Source organism: Annulohypoxylon maeteangense (assembly GCF_022496945.1).
Source record: "Annulohypoxylon maeteangense strain CBS 123835 unplaced genomic scaffold GGS22scaffold_28, whole genome shotgun sequence".
Taxonomy (NCBI): Eukaryota; Fungi; Ascomycota; class Sordariomycetes; order Xylariales; family Hypoxylaceae; genus Annulohypoxylon; species Annulohypoxylon maeteangense.
This window is the reverse complement of record NW_025953275.1, coordinates 110,833-123,304: the sequence shown is the minus strand read 5'-3', so window position 1 is coordinate 123,304 and position 12,472 is coordinate 110,833. Positions and strand designations below refer to the sequence as shown.

The window sequence follows — 12,472 nt, the reverse complement described above, 5'->3', positions numbered from 1 at the left end:
GTTGTTTTACTCTATTAAGTGTGCATTTCATGGACGCCCAGTATATATCGTGAGAATTATCATGAGTGGGGATATGACGCAATCGACCGGCGTACAGCCAGAGTCGGAGATCAAGATCGAAGATATCTTCGAACCTCACGTGTTAGAAAAGTACGATTCCGATGTTGTAAATTACGTGCTGGAAAGTAGGAAGGCCGGAATACCAGCACAACATGAATGGCGAATCGAGAATATTCGTGCCAATCCTGCTAGATTTGCACCACCGTGGTCTAAGGATGTTACTGGATTCGAGAGAGTTTCCGATAGAGAGATTATATCTCAAGACGGTACCAAGATCCCAATCAAGATCTACCACCCCGACCCTGCACGGTTCGGCGATGGGCCATATGGGTTACACCTGAATTTCCACGGTATGGGCTCTTTTCCGATTGAAAGATTCCGAGACGATCGTCTAACGAAACCTTTATAAAGGTGGTGGCTTCGTGCTAGGTGACTTGACTACAGAGTCCCAGTTATGTTTGAGTATGCGCGATGGCGCAGGCGTCGTCGTGATTGACGTGAACTATCGACACTGCCCTGGTACGTACTATCAACAATCGCAGTGAAATTGCCCACGACTAACATAGCCAACCCGATCAGAGGCTACTTGGGGGAAAGGTATCGAAGATGCCTTTTCCGCATTGTTGTGGGTAAGTGTTATGTTCCTAATACCATGTTTTTTTGCTGCGACTCTCCCTATGAGGAACTAATTGGATGAATTGCAGGCTAGAGAATCAGCGGCCGCCCTAAACGTAAAACTGGATTCGATTTCGATCGGCGGTATCTCAGCAGGGGCGCATATCTCCATCGTCCTACAACATATGGCGCGAGACAACGGGATTCCGCTTAAGCTATGCTTGGCAACTGTACCTCCTTCGGAAGAGACAATGCTATATAAGAGCCCCACCGAGTCTCCTTTTCCATCTTTCACTGAATATGCCAATGGTCCGATTCTCCCATGGGCACGAATCAGTTTCTTTGGAGAGCATTGTTTTCCCGACGACAAAAGGGACGAGATTCGTGCTACAGTACCTGAATGGTGGATTGCACCCATCAAAGCGAAGAATTGGGTCGGGCTATGCGAAACCTTCATTCGTACCGCTGAATGTGATCCCCTGCGAGACGAAGGTGAAGCATTTGGGTTGAAGTTTGTACAGGGCGGAACTAAAGTCGCGATCAAACGGTACCTAGGTTCACCACACACGTTCGCATACTTCGATTGGTTCAAGAAGAAACACGAGTATGATTTAGATACCGTTTCAGCCTTGATACAGGCCCATGGTGAACAATAAGGGGTTCTATCTATATAAGCAATATGGATGGTGGTGCTGATGGGTACCTACCTACCTAGGTAGATAGGTACTAGGTAGGTAGGTAACAGGTATGGTGCAATACATTCTTTTAGTTGTCTGACGCTCATAAGGGTGGGTATCAGAAGCACTCGCTCGAACAACAATAAATCGCTACCTATCTTGGAAACCCGATCGACTTAAATTTCTTGGTCCATTAGTACTCTCTTCGGTGACAGTATATTCTGTCGTAATGACGATTTGATGCTCAGTACTTGCTATTCGCCTCGACGCTGAAGGTGGGGAGGTTCCCACTGATATGACATCGTTGGCCTGGTGCTTTGGTAGATCTATGGAGGCTTCTTCGTCATTCGACGCGGTACCGTTTTCTCTATCGGTCATGATATGATCACTCGACCCCCATCCTCTGTTGTTTGGGTTGGAGAAAGATCGTTGCCGTTGCTGCCCTATAGTCTCAAGACGACCAGGAATACTTCCGAGTTTATAACCCCTACTATCTCCCTGGCTCGTTCCTGGAGGTCTGCTTATACTAAGGCCTCTTTCGACAAAGTTTCTGAATATCGGGTATACCATCGGCATGTTGGTCAAAACGACGGAGACGAACGATTCACGAACGGACCAGTAGCCTGACTGCGCCGGATCGGTATCACCACGCTACACAAATTTGATCAGTCCGGATTCTATAATGAATGTGATTCACAGCGCATTTGGAGGCGTTAAGTCGATATATGGGAATGTGCAACGATATACGTGAGGAGTAAACTTACCGTCAATATAGAAACGCATCGTAAAATGCCAAATGTCATCTCAAGGAAGCCACCACTAAACATGATTAGAAGTACAAGCTTCTTTCTCCATGGTAGATGCGCAATCCAAACCATCTAGATTACCAGACCTGGTTAGTTTACTCTGTCAAAGCCAAATTCACGTGTATGTAGCTAATTGACTAACTGGTAATGGTATGGCCATTAGATAGAAGTCAGTGATGGTGTTCATGACCATTACATAGACGGTCTGTAGAGTTGAGATAGCCGGCATGCAGTGGTCTGGGATCTCTATTTAGTACTTAGGTACCTAGTATAACAGATTTCGAGTGCGTAGGTACGTTAAGGGGTAGAGGAGGTGTACCTACTTCCTGGAGAAGGATTAATCTGCCATTGGTGGTTGAAAGGAATACATTTCAGGAAAGCGACGAGCAGACAAGATATGTAAGTGGATAGGACAATAGCCGTGCCCCAATGTATCAGTTTCTTCATGTTATTGATCCCATCCCTTAGTATGTAGATGTCAGTATTGCATTATTTGCCAAAGGTATTGGATGGACATACGTTAAACGGGAGTAATATACCACCCAGCACGCTTTTAATAACCAGAGAAGCGTAGTATAAAGAAGAAGACCAATTACGTGAGTCTTCGACCCATTGACTCTGAGATGCCATTCGTGTGATTGCGGGTCTAGAGCTGCACGCTCTTCATCTGTCAAGGCGTTATTGGCAAGACCGTGCCAGAATGCCACGACCAGATATGCCATGAGTGACTCTGCAGTATATACCACCTGGACACGATTAGGTTAGTAGGGAGATTTCGAAGAGTCAAATGCTCAATTACAGGATAGAAACTTACAATAGCTAAGAGCATGATCGCATCGTCCCATGATAGGCTTCGCCATCCCAAAGTTGAAATTCTGCTAAAGTAGCGAAGACCAACTACAAGGTATGCGGTCCCTTGCAGACCCCAAACTTCCCGAACGAAAGCTGTCTCGGACTCGCCAGGCATCGTTGACTTCCCATAAAATACCGTTATATTGATAAAGGTTCCAGCAAAGCGAAGGTTGGCCTAAGATGTAAGTTATCAGGTAGACCAAGAGCATGCCATCCACTTAACTACGGCAACCCAACACTCAGGGGTTTCTGTCGGGCTTGCACCTTCATCGTTTAGGGGAAGTGATTTCACACGGTTTGCCTAAGATCCGGAATTAGGTGTGGTAACGATGTCAGTTATAATAATGATTCCAATAGACGTGAGAATGTGTCTCTTTAGAAACCATGATCCCATGCTTTGAAATCTAGTTGTCGTCACCTTTTCCCTGCTAGTAAGTTGCGATTAATCACAAAATCAGCCCATACCAACTTGCTAAAACAAGTATCTTGAAGATACGGCCAGTCAAGGGAAGCGAAGATAGTTGATAGTGTTTGTCGTCTTGTAAGACGTAGAGATATTGGAAATACGGGAGTGGTTTGTTAAGCTACCTAGGTTGTCTGGACTTCATGCATGTGCCCATCAAGCTATCGGTGCGGCCACTAAATGCGGACTGGATCCGTAGGTTTTACCTGGCGCCCGGATATGTGGTACATATTCCATGACTCGGTTGCCTTTTCTGGTAGGAATACCATAATTAACCTTCCACAGGGCTGAAGAAGCATGTTATACACGTTTACTTACCGTATTATGACGTCCCGATGAAATGAATTTAATTATATCGGAGCTGAATACTTTGACAACATGACTTACAACCCAAGAAGAAAATAAGGTTGGTAGACTTTATTAATTAAAGGATAAAGCTAATTACATATTTAGGGCGGTCATATTTGAGACCGTCGTTGCCAAGTCGGCGGATGATTCGGTGTGGCTGAAGGTTCCCCGGAGGCAACGCATCGATCTTATGCGGCCAAAACTCTAGTTAAAGATCAATCTGGCGGGCTAATATCCGCTACATACTCCCTACCTGTCTGCCTACTAGGTAGGTAGGTAGGTATCTAGTAGGTAGGTTGGCTCGGACCAAGGCGGAAAGTGATGAGCCACCGTAGCTTATATTAATGACACAAAGTGCAAGATTCCTACGTCGTAATTAGTCCGAATTTGGGAGGACTTCATGAGCTCACCGTAAGCCACATTTCTCAATCACTTGCCATATTAATTAGCTTTTCTTTCCTAGGCAGTCAGGCAGCCAGTCAGTCAGCCAGTCAGCCAGTCAACCAGCCAATGGGACTCTATGATCTGATCCAAGTGTTATGAAGCTGGGAATAGTGGGTCAGATGTATCTAGGGAATGAGATATTTACCTACCTAGGGTAGACACCCATAAATCAGCCACATAGTAAACTACTACGTACGGTGGAAACTAACGACAGGAAGTACAGCAGCTTCGTGTAACGAAATATATGCATTAAAATCTTACAGACGGAACCCTAACTAATCAAGAGCTATTGATCATTAGGCCGCAACAAAGACAAGACAGTGGTGGCGCCAAGTTCTTTGGAGTAGCAAACAGATCGTGATGCATGATCGCCCTTCAAGAAATCGATCAATTCACCAATAGATAGGTAACTTCTGAATAATGATTACGATACCTCGCTCATGTTTAATTTGTATTCCTCTATATGATGACAAAGAACCTTTCTCGGCATTCGTCCCGAATAGTTATAGGCTTGCAGGCTTACACACCACTGTATGTGTTCAGCGGGCATATTGCTGCAGAATCGGATACGCCTAGGTGCCCCTTATTACGCGCATGCTGTTCCCCATATTTGAGGGGTGCTACGGCGTATTCATGTTATCCCTTGCTCTACAGGAAGTCCCAAGAGCACCGGCATGCTAGTCGGCATCGATAGTAGCCAATTATATCTCGTTTAATGCATTTAAGTGTGGAGGTAAGGATGTGTAAGATCGTCTGAACCTGAAGGCCTTCGACCCCACGATAGTGGTTTTGACCTGTCAGGATCTTTTCTGACTAGGGTCACATCCGCATCCTAGCTACCTCCTAAGATCATATTGGTGGCGCTACACTTCATGGTATTACAACATGTCTTCCAACGATATCATTTTTAGAATAATATCTCTCACGATGTCTCTGGCGATCTTCTTAGATCGGTCTTACCCGACCGCCATTTCAGCGAGTGGCCTATTTTATCTTTGCTCTTACTCTTTCGTTCTTAAGTTCAACTCATAGGATACCTATTCTGTCGCACACTTTTTGCTGGTTGCAAGGTCATCGAATTTCTAGCGATAGCACGATTTAAACTTTTGGAAAGATACTAGGTAGGTACCCAGGCTGCCAGAAAACAAGAGTCAAGATGGCTACCAACGAGAGCTTACCAGAATCCAACGTGGATGTGTACGTTTACCCGGTTCTTGGGTTCTGTAATCGTAGATGCTGATCTGTATCCAGACTCATCATTGGTGCCGGGCCCGCGGGGTAAGTTATCCTACCTGTTCCACATGCTGTTCCTTTCGGACTTCGGGCTGACCGTCAATGGTCGTGCAGGTTGATGTCCGCTTCCTGGATGGCTCATTGCGGTGTCACAACCCGTATCATTGATAAGAGAAACAACAAGATATACTGCGGTCAAGCAGACGGACTGCAATGTCGCAGTTTAGAAATATTCGATAGTCTAGGATTTGCAGACCGGGCATGGAAAGAGGCGAATCATATGATCGAGGTAAGAATACCTATCTAGTTGATGGAACGGTTTATTAACTGGCCTGCTTTGTTCAGATATGCATGTGGGTGAGTACAGCGTAGTCTCATGCGTATAAGACGCCGTGTTAATGATCTGCTTAGAACCCTGGACCTGACGGTATTATTCGTCGTTCAGACCGCATCCCAGACACCATCGTAGGGCTTTCCCGGTTCCAGCAAAGTGTTATCCACCAGGGACGAGTTGAGCGATTCTTCCTTGATAATATCAAAAAGTACTCAAAGAACACGATCCAGGTCGAACGTGGGGTTCTCCCTGAGTCTCTGGAAATTGATGAACCAAAAGTTGAGGATGAGTCTGCTTATCCAGTCACCGTGAAATTACGCCACCTCACCGAGGAAGAAGCTACCCCTGAGCAGCAAGTCAATGGAAGCAAGGTTGCAGACGGCATTTTCCGAAGTAACCTGATCCAGGAAGATGATGAAGATGACTTGATTCAGAAGAGCAAGTTAAGGGAAGGAACAGGCGAGATTGTCCATGCTAAATATGTCATTGGATGCGATGGTGCACGTAGTTGGACTCGCCGAGCACTGGGTTTCGATTTGCAAGGAGAGGCAACCGATTTCATTTGGGGTGTTCTGGATATTATCCCAATCACAGACTTTCGTAAGTGGTTTTGCATGGACCTTTCTACGAGCTTGGGCTTTGGCTCTATAGCCTGACCAATACAATCTAGCCGACATTCGAATGCGATGTGCGATCCACTCTGCCGAGATTGGTAGCTTGATGGTTATCCCACGAGAGAACAAGATGGTGCGGTTGTATATTCAACTGAAGGAGGTTACCCCTGATGCCTCCGGTCGCGCCGATCGATCTAAGATCACCCCTGGATCCATTCTGAATGCCGCGCAGAAGATTCTAAGTCCCTACCGAATCGACTACGAATACTGTGATTGGTGGACCGCCTATCAGGTATGTCCCCCTGCTGATACCAGCACCGTATAACTATCAGGAATTCACCAAAGTACTTTAGATCGGCCAGAGAGTCGGCTCAAACTTTGACGCCCACAAGCGCGTCTTCCTCGCCGGAGATGCCGTGCATACACATTCTCCCAAGGCTGGTCAAGGTATGAATGTCTCTATGCAAGACGCTTATAACCTTGGGTGGAAAGTGGCCCTTGTTTCGAAAGGCATCGCCAAACGGAGCATCCTAGATACCTATGGAGGTGAAAGGCGCCGCGTAGCTCAAGATCTTATTGATTTTGACCATCGCTTCAGCAGGCTATTTTCTGGGCGACCAGCTAAGGATGTTATGGATGAAGAGGGAGTCAGTATGGAAGAATTCAAGGATGCTTTTGAGAAAGGAAACAGGTTCGCATCAGGCCTAATGGTAAACTATGGCCCAAGTGAGCTCGTCGCCAAAGCACCAGAGCCTTCGGAGAGAGGCCACCAAGGAGATGTGGGCAGCTCAGCGGTAACGGGATCATCGGCCGACGCATTCGCGAAGAAGCAAGCCTTGGCTCCCGGCCTTCCCATCGGGATGCGTTTCAACAGTTACAAAGTACTCAACCAGTCAGACGCCCGGCCATGGCATTTGCAAGAGAAGCTTAAGTCGAATGGTCGATTCCGTGTCGTCCTTTTTGCGGGTAATATCTCAAATCTCGATCAGGCAAAACGAGTTGAGAAATTTTGCGAAGATCTCGATGCGCCAACAAGCTTTTATCGCACCGCCAACCCCGCCGGATCGTCGTTGGACACGGTGATTGAGGTGCTGACGATCCACTCAGCTAAGAGGACGGAGACAGAGTTGATTCGGGACTTCCCCGAGGTCCTTCATCCCTTCGATCCACACACTGGATGGGACTATGATAAGGTATTCGTAGATGATGAAAGCTATCACGAAGGGTTTGGAGATGCCTATACGAACTACGGTATAGATAAGGAGCGAGGTTGTGTTGTCGTGGCAAGGCCTGATCAACACGTCGGTTGGATTGGAGAACTCGAAGACTTCGATGACTTGCAAAAGTATTTTGAGGGCTGCCTCATACTCAGCCCAAAGGTATGATTTAGACAACGTTTATACCCAAAGATCGTGTTTGAAAAGACGTACACACTAGCCGGACAAGACAAAGGAGTCAAATTTGGAATCTACAGAGCAGTGCAGATAGAAAGTGAAAGCATTCATTCTGTTATCATATCTCATCCGACATTCGTTCCACCGGATCGGTGCAATTTCAAATCCAAACAATGCTGGACCCATCAGTATAGAGGTATTTTATGAAATTTTTAACTTGAATTCTTGAGTGGTGGCCTTTTAATACACAAACTTGAAATGCAGCTCGTCGTAGCTCTCGCGTTGAGCATCTGTCATCTTTGCACGAGCCGCATCGCGTCTTCTATTCATTAGAGATAGAAGCGAAAATGCAGTACACGTGAGAATGAAGCCCAGTATCGTGAAGGCAAGGCCAGTGTGGGACCCTGTCGGATATCGCGGTCGCTCAGTGGTGATGAAGACATTGGAGCTGATGAAATTGGCACAGTTACCGAAGCCAACCATCCAAGCCATACCAACGGCCAGGAATTTGCGACCACGAAGATTGGCGCTGAGCCAACCCATCAGAATCGACATCTGCGGGAAAGTACCAGCTGACATGAAGAATAGCGACATATACCGTATTCCAGCCACTTCGACATATTTTACCATAATACCCCAACCCACAAGCTGTAGGCAAATGGCGAAGAGAAGGAAGGGTGTGCGAAAATTGAGACGCGACGAAAGCCAAGTGATTGTGAAAGTCGAAACTATACCAGCGCCCCAAACTGGCATCGTCATGAGTTGAGCAACAGTCGTGACATATCCAAGTTCTGTCAAGATTGTAGGCGCGAAGGAGGCTATCGACGAGGCCGTTACGTCGCAACAGAAGAAGCACATAGTCAGGAGGTGTATCCTCCAATCCGTCAGGACCTTCCAGATGGGAACGTTATCGGCAGCTGAACCCTTAGTCTCGGCACCGCGGGAAACCTCGAGCTGGGATATGAGGCGATCACGTTCCTGGGCCGTCAAAAACCACGATTGGGCTTGATGGGGGAAGTTGGGGCACAGCCAGATGACGAAGAGGGATATGAATACCGTCGCTATGCCTTCGATGATAAATATCCAACGCCATCCCTGGTAACCTCCCGCACCATTGATATTCTGAATAGCATACGCTAGCAGACCCGAGAACAACGGTCCTGCGAGAGCAAAGTTAAAGAACCAGGCAAATCGGACGGCTGCCTCACGTCTCGTGTAATACATCGATATCATATAAGTCGCGCCAGCTGGGAGGGAAGCTTCGAAGATTCCTAGAAGGAAGCGAACGGCCAGCAGTCCACCGTAGCTCTGAGTCAAACCCTGGCACATACCTAGGATACCTACAAAGCTGTCAGCATCGAGTAGAGCGCGACGATTAACTGTCTAGGCCCATTGGCGGAAGAGTGACAAACCTAGGAGGAACATTTGGCCACCAAGCCAGATGCCGGGACGAACCTTGTTCACGTTAAGGATCAAGTTGGCCGGGACTTCGGCTAGGACGAAAGGAATATAGAATATCCAAAGCGCCGTATTATAACCATTAGATGGCATATGAAGAGCCCCTTCTAAGCCATCAGGTTTCCCGATACCTAGAGCACGCGCGTTTGCGATATTGGTCCGATCCAGAAATAACACCATGTATAAAACTCCCATGATTGGCACGATAACCAAATCTCTCTTCCATAAAATTGCACGGTCTAGCTTCTGCTCTTCTTCCGTCGAGATGCTCGGAAAATCGCTGAAGCTGCTACCAGTCTGGCCATCGCTCTTCTCTTCCAACTTCAAGTCCTCCTCCCGTGGAACGGATTTCGAAAACTCGCCCATCGTTGTGATCCAGGAATGAGAATAGCGACGCGTAAAGGGTACAATACGTATAATTAGCGAAGCTGCCCGCGGGGGTAACCGTTAAGAACACCGGCCTAGCAGCCGCGTGGCTCGCGTGCAACAAGAATCGAAGAAGAAAAAAGCAAAAAGGATGAAGATAGCAGAATACTAGGTAGTGATCATGATACTTCCCCAACCAGGTAAAAGTAGAAATCATTACTCACAGAATATGAATGTAGATATGTATATTACCAGTCATATTTCATATTTCCCCTGTCATCTCGGTGAATTAACCCCATCCCGACATCAACCATAACCCGCCTGCCCGCGCGATATTTTGGTCCAGCAAATCAGACCACTCGGTCTTCTGCATGTCAATCCGGTATTGATCAACTTTAGTTCTTATGGCGTGTGCGTCGTCTACATGGGGTAGTAATGGTACCGGCGATCGCATCTTGCGTTTTAGCTACCTAGGTAGGTACCTAGACGAGGTAAGTTCGTTTTTGACTGATATTCTAAAATACGCCAAGGGTTGTGAGGATCAGGACTATTCCTAATAGAAGATGGTCTGCATGGACTAATCTTTTCTTTCCCATCATCTCATATCCTCACTGCCTCATTCGTATTAGGGCACAATGCTCCTAAACGGGAATCATGTCGGCATTTTCTCTTTTTAGAACTTTTAAAAGTTGAGAACCAAACTTCGTGGGATTCGAAATGAATACGCAGTATTTTCACTTATTTAACTCCATATATGCATGCACCTGTCCCCTTGTCGTTTCCCTGTCCGTGGGTACGTACATACCTAGGTAGGTAATCTGCTAGTCTACTAATGACTATGAACGGCACGAGCTGACGAGGTCTCTACTATGTACGAATCTGGGTTACCCCCACTGTAATTCAATGCGCTCAGTTCCTGAGCTGTGCCGTTTCTACAGTTATCTCGGCTTAGATTTGAGAATTTCGATAATTTCCCCAGGAAAAGCAGCTTGCGCAATTGACGGATGACACGGTAGCGTGACAAATCTGTAGCTAACATATTTTCCTAGTAATATGTACTCTGTAATTGGCGTTTGTTACCATCGTTTACATATATGTACCTTAGGTACCTAGGTAGGTAAAATCCACGTGGGGGCCCGGTGACCCTGAAGATCAGTGATTAGATACATGCGTTGTACGAAGGTTCGGGCCAAAAGTTTAGACCATTAATCAGGGCCTTACATACAGTATACCTGTAACATCCACACTATACGGCTTAGATCCACGACTAAACTAAGAATAATAGTTTTTATACCTTCCACATAAAAATTATAATATATTTAGTATTAATATTATTAATATATATTTAAAATATATTTTAATTATTATTTATTAATATATTTTAAATAATTTATTTTAAAACCCGTCGTTTTTATTTAATAATTTTTTTATTAATTTTAGAAAATATTATTTTTATATTAATAAAAAGTTTTCGTATAAATTCTTTTAATTTTTTTTTCGATTCGTTTAATAATTAAATTTTTTTTTTATAATTATTATTTTTTTTAAGATAAATTATTTAAATAAAGTTACTATAAACTTTATTAACGTAATATTATAAATTTTTTAACGAATAAAATCGTTATATTTCTTTTTAAATTTTTTCGATAAATTAATAAAATTTAATTTTATTTTTTTAATTTATTATAATTTTTAATTAAAATTAAAATAATTTAATTACGAATAAATTAAAGGAATTAAATAATTATATTAAGGTTTTAATTTTAACTTTTTCTTATTTTTTTTTATATTAACGAAATATATAAAAAAAAGCGTTATTTTTTTAAACTAAAAAAATTATTTCGAAATATTTTTTTTTTAATTTTAAAAAAAACGGAATATATAAAAATTTTAAAACTTTTTCGCGATATTTTATTTAATTAATCCCATTATTTTTATTATTACGAATTTAAACATTAATTTTATTAATAAATTTTTAAATTAACTTTTTACCACTTTTATTACGATTTAAATTAAACTTTTAAATAATTATTTTAATTTTTTATTATTTTTAAATTATTAATTTAGCTTTAACGTTATAATTATTTATTATTACGGTATATTTTTTAGTTATCGTAATAATTTTTTTAAATTAATAATAATAAAACTTTTTTTCGAAATACGAAAAATATACTTAAAATATAAACTTTATACGCTTTTTTTAACGTTAATAAGTAACTTGCGAATTATTTATTTCTTAAAATCTTCGTTAAACTCGTTAACGTTTATAATAATAACTTAAAATAATTAAAGTTTTATTATTTTATACTATTTAGTAAAATTATTTAACGATTTAATTTTTTATATAAATATAAAAATTATATTTTATAAGCTTTTAAGTATTATTTAAACTTAATTTTATTATTAATTTAATTAAATTAAAATATTCTTTAAAAAAAATTCGTAAAACTATTTTTTTAAAAATAAGATCGTTAAAATTCTTTTCCACTAAGTTATTAATTATAACTTAAATAATCCACTTTCGCGTCTTATAATTTCGTATAATAACTTCTATTATATTCTTAACTTTCGCTTCGACTTTAAAAGATTTCCCGCCGCGCAAATTATTAATAACGTATTTTTCGAAAACAGGGCCGCCGACGACATAACCGCGATCCTTAACTCTTCGCAATAACTTCGAGAAGCCAAAAAGAATAAAACCAGTCACCTTTTTAATAATAACGCGAATTTTACCTTCGCCATATAAAATTAACGCTTAAAAATAAAACCCCAAATCCTTAAGCTTTTTACCCATCCTCGATTAATATC

The 12,472-nt window shown here is 42.8% G+C and overlaps 4 protein-coding genes across 4 annotated transcripts; 2 read left to right on the top strand and 2 right to left on the bottom strand.

Annotated features, from left to right (window-relative positions):
- Positions 1-73: 73 nt before the first annotated feature.
- GGS22DRAFT_182415 (alpha/beta-hydrolase) lies at positions 74-1,331 on the top strand (the record flags this gene model as incomplete). Its single annotated transcript, XM_047963960.1, has 4 exons — positions 74-410; positions 472-579; positions 640-689; positions 765-1,331. 4 exons carry the CDS (start codon positions 74-76, stop codon positions 1,329-1,331), a joined length of 1,062 nt encoding a protein of 353 aa, XP_047814156.1.
- An 85-nt stretch (positions 1,332-1,416) lies between these two features.
- GGS22DRAFT_86469 (uncharacterized protein) lies at positions 1,417-3,400 on the bottom strand. Its single transcript, XM_047968294.1, has 6 exons — positions 2,973-3,400; positions 2,678-2,904; positions 2,482-2,621; positions 2,301-2,395; positions 2,117-2,230; positions 1,417-2,003 (listed from the first exon to the last, which is right to left on the bottom strand). The coding sequence occupies exons 1-6, from the start codon at positions 3,123-3,125 to the stop codon at positions 1,503-1,505; spliced, it is 1,230 nt and encodes a 409-aa protein (XP_047814155.1). The 5' UTR covers positions 3,126-3,400; the 3' UTR covers positions 1,417-1,502.
- Positions 3,401-5,147: 1,747 nt separating this feature from the next.
- GGS22DRAFT_86412 (putative phenol 2-monooxygenase) lies at positions 5,148-7,956 on the top strand. The gene is made up of 7 exons (XM_047968293.1): positions 5,148-5,462; positions 5,517-5,543; positions 5,613-5,787; positions 5,844-5,855; positions 5,910-6,432; positions 6,503-6,738; positions 6,800-7,956. Exons 1-7 carry the CDS (start codon positions 5,422-5,424, stop codon positions 7,829-7,831), a joined length of 2,046 nt encoding a protein of 681 aa, XP_047814154.1. The 5' UTR covers positions 5,148-5,421; the 3' UTR covers positions 7,832-7,956.
- Positions 7,957-8,080: 124 nt separating this feature from the next.
- GGS22DRAFT_193378 (MFS general substrate transporter) lies at positions 8,081-9,664 on the bottom strand (the record flags this gene model as incomplete). The annotated part of the gene is made up of 2 exons (XM_047965377.1): positions 8,081-9,180; positions 9,253-9,664. 2 exons carry the CDS (start codon positions 9,662-9,664, stop codon positions 8,081-8,083), a joined length of 1,512 nt encoding a protein of 503 aa, XP_047814153.1.
- Positions 9,665-12,472: the final 2,808 nt, after the last annotated feature.

Bases quoted from the DNA above. Each gene is read 5' to 3' on its own strand.
- GGS22DRAFT_86469 (XM_047968294.1), bottom strand. From the start codon at position 3,125: ATGCCTGGCGAGTCCGAGACAGCTTTCGTTCGGGAAGTTTGGGGTCTG. The intron at 2,396-2,481 runs GTAGGTACACCT...TAGAGATCCCAG, and splicing joins GATTAATCCTTCTCCAGGAA to ACCACTGCATGCCGGCTATC. The intron at 2,004-2,116 runs GTAAGTTTACTC...AAATTTGTGTAG, and splicing joins GATGCGTTTCTATATTGACG to CGTGGTGATACCGATCCGGC.
- GGS22DRAFT_86412 (XM_047968293.1), top strand. From the start codon at position 5,422: ATGGCTACCAACGAGAGCTTACCAGAATCCAACGTGGATGT. The intron at 5,463-5,516 runs GTACGTTTACCC...ATCTGTATCCAG, and splicing joins CCAGAATCCAACGTGGATGT to ACTCATCATTGGTGCCGGGC. The intron at 5,544-5,612 runs GTAAGTTATCCT...ATGGTCGTGCAG, and splicing joins ATTGGTGCCGGGCCCGCGGG to GTTGATGTCCGCTTCCTGGA.